This window comes from Drosophila rhopaloa, unplaced genomic scaffold (genome assembly GCF_018152115.1).
Source record: "Drosophila rhopaloa isolate 14029-0021.01 unplaced genomic scaffold, ASM1815211v1 contig_3, whole genome shotgun sequence".
Lineage (NCBI taxonomy): Eukaryota > Metazoa > Arthropoda > Insecta > Diptera > Drosophilidae > Drosophila > Drosophila rhopaloa.
In genome coordinates, this window is record NW_025335123.1 from 547990 (window position 1) to 552264 (window position 4275).

General features: G+C 38.7%; 1 protein-coding gene across 1 annotated transcript; it reads left to right on the plus strand.

Annotated features, from left to right (window-relative positions):
• Positions 1–225: 225 nt before the first annotated feature.
• Positions 226–3951, plus strand: LOC108047731 (ras-related protein Rab-35). The gene is made up of 3 exons (XM_044461244.1): positions 226–1121; positions 2211–2510; positions 2616–3951. Exons 1-3 carry the CDS (start codon positions 1070–1072, stop codon positions 2867–2869), a joined length of 606 nt encoding a protein of 201 aa, XP_044317179.1. The 5' UTR covers positions 226–1069; the 3' UTR covers positions 2870–3951.
• Positions 3952–4275: the final 324 nt, after the last annotated feature.

Sequence of the window (4275 nt, forward strand, 5' to 3'; positions counted from 1 at the left end):
GGAGACCGAAGTGAAAAAAAGGCCCGACGAAAAGTGAACGCCAGCTGTTTGCCTCTCGCTCTCTCTCATGACTGGCGTACGGTTTACGTCGAAGTGGATACTAGGCTTTAAAAAAATTTGTTTTGCTCATATCTCGATAACTTAGTGGCACCTGAATTGATAATAATCAATTGGTATTTTTAACTTCGCTGGCAACGTGGCACTATCAGTATGTTAATTCACCCATTGTCTGGTCACACTGGGCCCAAGGTTTTGTGTTGTATGTGTGTGGGTGCGTTAGTAATAGTTTATCCAGACTATGAGTTAAGGAGAAATTAAATCAAAACGCCAACGCCCACAAATGCGTTTTCTCGTACGCTCAGCGTTGCAAAAAATCTCGAAAACTCGGAAAAATTGAGACCGCTAAGAAAATCGAGAACATCTACATCAAATTCAACAGTCAGCTCCTGTGTGTGTGTGTTTTTGTGAGTGCGAGCTTGTGTGACTGTGTGAGAGAGTGTGCGAGCGAGAAGGACGATTGCGAGGGAGTCGAGCTTTGCCAATTTCCCAGCCAACTTTCGGCACTTAGTCGCGATTTTATCCACCAGAAATCCATTTATTCGGAATGCAATGAGTATGCTGCTCGTTTTCTCTCTAAAAATGTGCTGATAAACGGCAAAAGAGACGGGAAAACAACAGCAAAAACCAAATAGCAGCAGAGGAGCCGAAAAAATACTTAATCAAAGGAAATTAAATAACAAGGCGGCGGCGGCAACAACACTTACATAAATTAACTCGCAAACGCAACAACACTAATAACAATAGCTTATCACACAGCAATAACAACAACAGCAGAAATAACAACAAATCAGCAGCCAGAAAGAACAACAGTTTATCTCAAATATTCAGCCGGCTGCACGAGTGCGAGCAAGAGGGGCATATTAAGAGAGCGGAGAGAGAGAGGGAGAGCGACAGAAGGAGGGAGTGTGTGTGTGAGTGGGAGCAGGCAGCAAAAAACAAAAGTAATATTTTGCATTGTTCGACTCGTCCAACTGTAAATATCAAGCACTTGCAAAAAACAAGAAACAAAATGGCACGCGGCTTCGATCATCTGTTCAAGTTGCTAATAATCGGCGATAGCGGTGAGTTTCCCAGGCTTTCCCAAGCCAGGTGCTTAAAAATAGCACCGTGGGCAGGTGCAAATTTCAGCTTGTCCCAATTCCTGCTCTTTTCCATTTTTTTTGGCATAAATTCAACTAATAAACACATAGAGTTGTAACGGGTAGTGTTGACATTATCTCAGGCATGTGCATATGTACAACAAATATTCGAAATATCCACGCCTACATGGCGGATGAGTAATATTAAAAAAAAATTTGTAATGTTTTTAACATATGTCAGAGTTTTTTTTAATTTCATTTTAAATGATATATTAATACATGTTTTTTAAATATATTTTTCAATTTACTTTTTTTTTCTTTAGTTACTTATTTGCAACTAAATTAATTTCTAATGATCGAGGAGTCGGAAATCAATCATAACCTCAACAAAACTTGAAACGTATCTTGAACTTGGCTTAAAATATTAAATATAATATAATGACCACCAAGTATTTACCAACACATAATTAAATTAACATTTTACATTATTATAATTTTTTTGCACAAGTTGGCAGAACTTATGTTTATACCTTTCATAAATCAAAAAATTGTAAATTGGTTTAGATTTAAGGTACTTTCTATCCATTAAAGGATTCTTTGTTTTCGATATTATAAAAAGAAAATTCGGGTAATTTTCGCTCAATTAGAGCAAAATCTTTCTGATCTGTCTTTATTTATCGGGTCCCCACATCTATTGTTTTCTAAATTGAAATACATTTTAGGAATATTCTCAAATTCATTCCAAAATTTGTTGAAATGTATAACATAGAAATAGATTTTACTATAAATGTTAGAAATAATGCACCAAATAACGCAGTCTGGCCCAGTTTGCTGTCCGTAGATCAGCTGTTTGTTCTTTAGAACATACCTGGAGCTTCCAGTTGAAGCTGGCATGACTAATGCTGACGCATCGGCAGGACATACATGGTGACATCCGACAAGACCAGCTGCGGCGGTAACCGGAGCAGGAGGTTATCCCTACCCAGACATATTACGTACCATGTAGACCAATCATACACTCAGTAGTACGTTTAGTAATACAATCCCCTTTTTCAATCCGATCCCCCGCAGGCGTGGGCAAGTCGTCGCTTCTTATCCGGTTCTCGGACGACACATTCTCGGGGAGTTACATCACCACCATCGGCGTAGACTTCAAGATCCGCACTGTGGACATAGAAGGCATGCGTGTGAAGCTGCAGATCTGGGACACGGCCGGCCAGGAGCGCTTCCGCACGATCACCAGCACCTACTACCGCGGCACCCACGGCGTCATCGTCGTCTACGACGTGACGAACGGCGAGTCGTTCGCGAACGTACGCCGCTGGCTGGAGGAGATCCAGAACAACTGCGACGTGGTCAAGAAAGTATTAGGTAAGCCCGAGCGACCAGGGATTGGTGTTGGGTATCCCAGCCTTTGATTCGCATAAGCCTGTCACACTGATTAAAATTCATATTAATCCTACCATTTCTCTGCAGTGGGCAACAAAAACGATGACCCGGACAGGAAGGTGGTCATCACAGAGGACGCGCAACGGTTCGCGAAACAAATGGACATCGAGCTATATGAGACATCTGCCAAAGATAACATCAACGTGGAGAACATGTTCCTGTCGATCACGCGGCAGGTGCTCGATCACAAGCTGCGCACCTCCCCCAACGAGCAGCAGAAGGACACGCTTCACCTGAAGCCCAATCCCAAGGGCACCAAGGGTGGGAAGTGCTGCAGGTGAAAGCGGCTCTGGCACGGGAGCTGGCATTGGAACTGGACCGACGGCGACGGCGGGACAGGAATTGGAACCGGAATTAGGACCAGGACCTGGATCATGTCCGGGGTCGAATGGAATCGTTGTGGGGCGCGTAGTTTGTAGGGATCTTGGCGTACAACACGGCACACACCACTCACTCACATAGACATAGCTTACACCAACAAACAACACTCACACACCCACTAGAGACAACAATTTTTTTGTTTTGTTTTTTTTTCCTCCTGTGTTTTTATTCGGAATAATGCCAGATAGCCGTAAATTAAAGTGTAAAAGTGTAAAGCGCAATTAAATGTATTTAGCAATTTATATACATATTAATATATACATAAACAAAATTTAAACAAATCGCATATTTATGTACAAGAATATATTTATATTTCAAACGGAAAATTGTATTTACAATTACAAAAGCGATATAAAGCAAACCAAAAAATGAGGTCTAAAATTTCTCTAAAGGAAAACGTTCGATGAACATTTATATATACATATACATATATATAGGGGAGATAAAACATAAATTTATTGGCTTCCGATCGCGATTCTTCACTCTTGTTTTAAATAGTTTTAAAATTGTAAAGGAAATTTCTTATTTGCGTCTGTCACGATGCGAAACAAGATAAAATTGACAGGTACTAAACATTATGTTTGCCAATTAATTGTTTTTGTTTTATTTTAAAACCATTTCCTTTTGGTGAACTTTATACACAGCTTTATATAATTTATATAAATCTTAAATCCCGAATCTCCATTTAATTTCGCTTAAGTACATTTTCAAGCACATTTACTTGTGTTACTCTCGGATGCCGCCTTGCGCTGCTAAACATTAATTTATTATTACTGCCATTCCATGATTGGATTTACTGTGTTAACGACAAAACCTTTTGAACTTTATTTTTTTCTTAATAATTAAATATGGGATGCTGAGTATGAAACTTTCGTTTACTTTCAACTCCTATGTGAATTTTTTCAATAAAAATGGTTGTATGCTATTTTTTTATTTACTTCCAGAAAACAAGAGATCCAGATAACCAACAACAAAATATTGTGTACTACCATACAAAAATAAAGATTGACTTTTCCAAAAACATGATCTGTTGTGAAAAAACAAAATAATTTAAAAATGATCAGTATGTTAAACCCGTTACTCTTAGAGTAAAAAAAGGTATATTGCAGTCGTGCAAAAGTATATAGCAGGGAAAATATTCACTTTTATTCATATAAAGTATGTGTATTCCATGACCAGCCTAGTCGATATATCCATTATTATATATCTCTTCGTTTAGACCAAAATAAAAGCTGGAGAGAGAGATATCGATGTATAAAATTATTACGTCCTTACAACACAACATAATTTAAGTAAGTCAACTAAT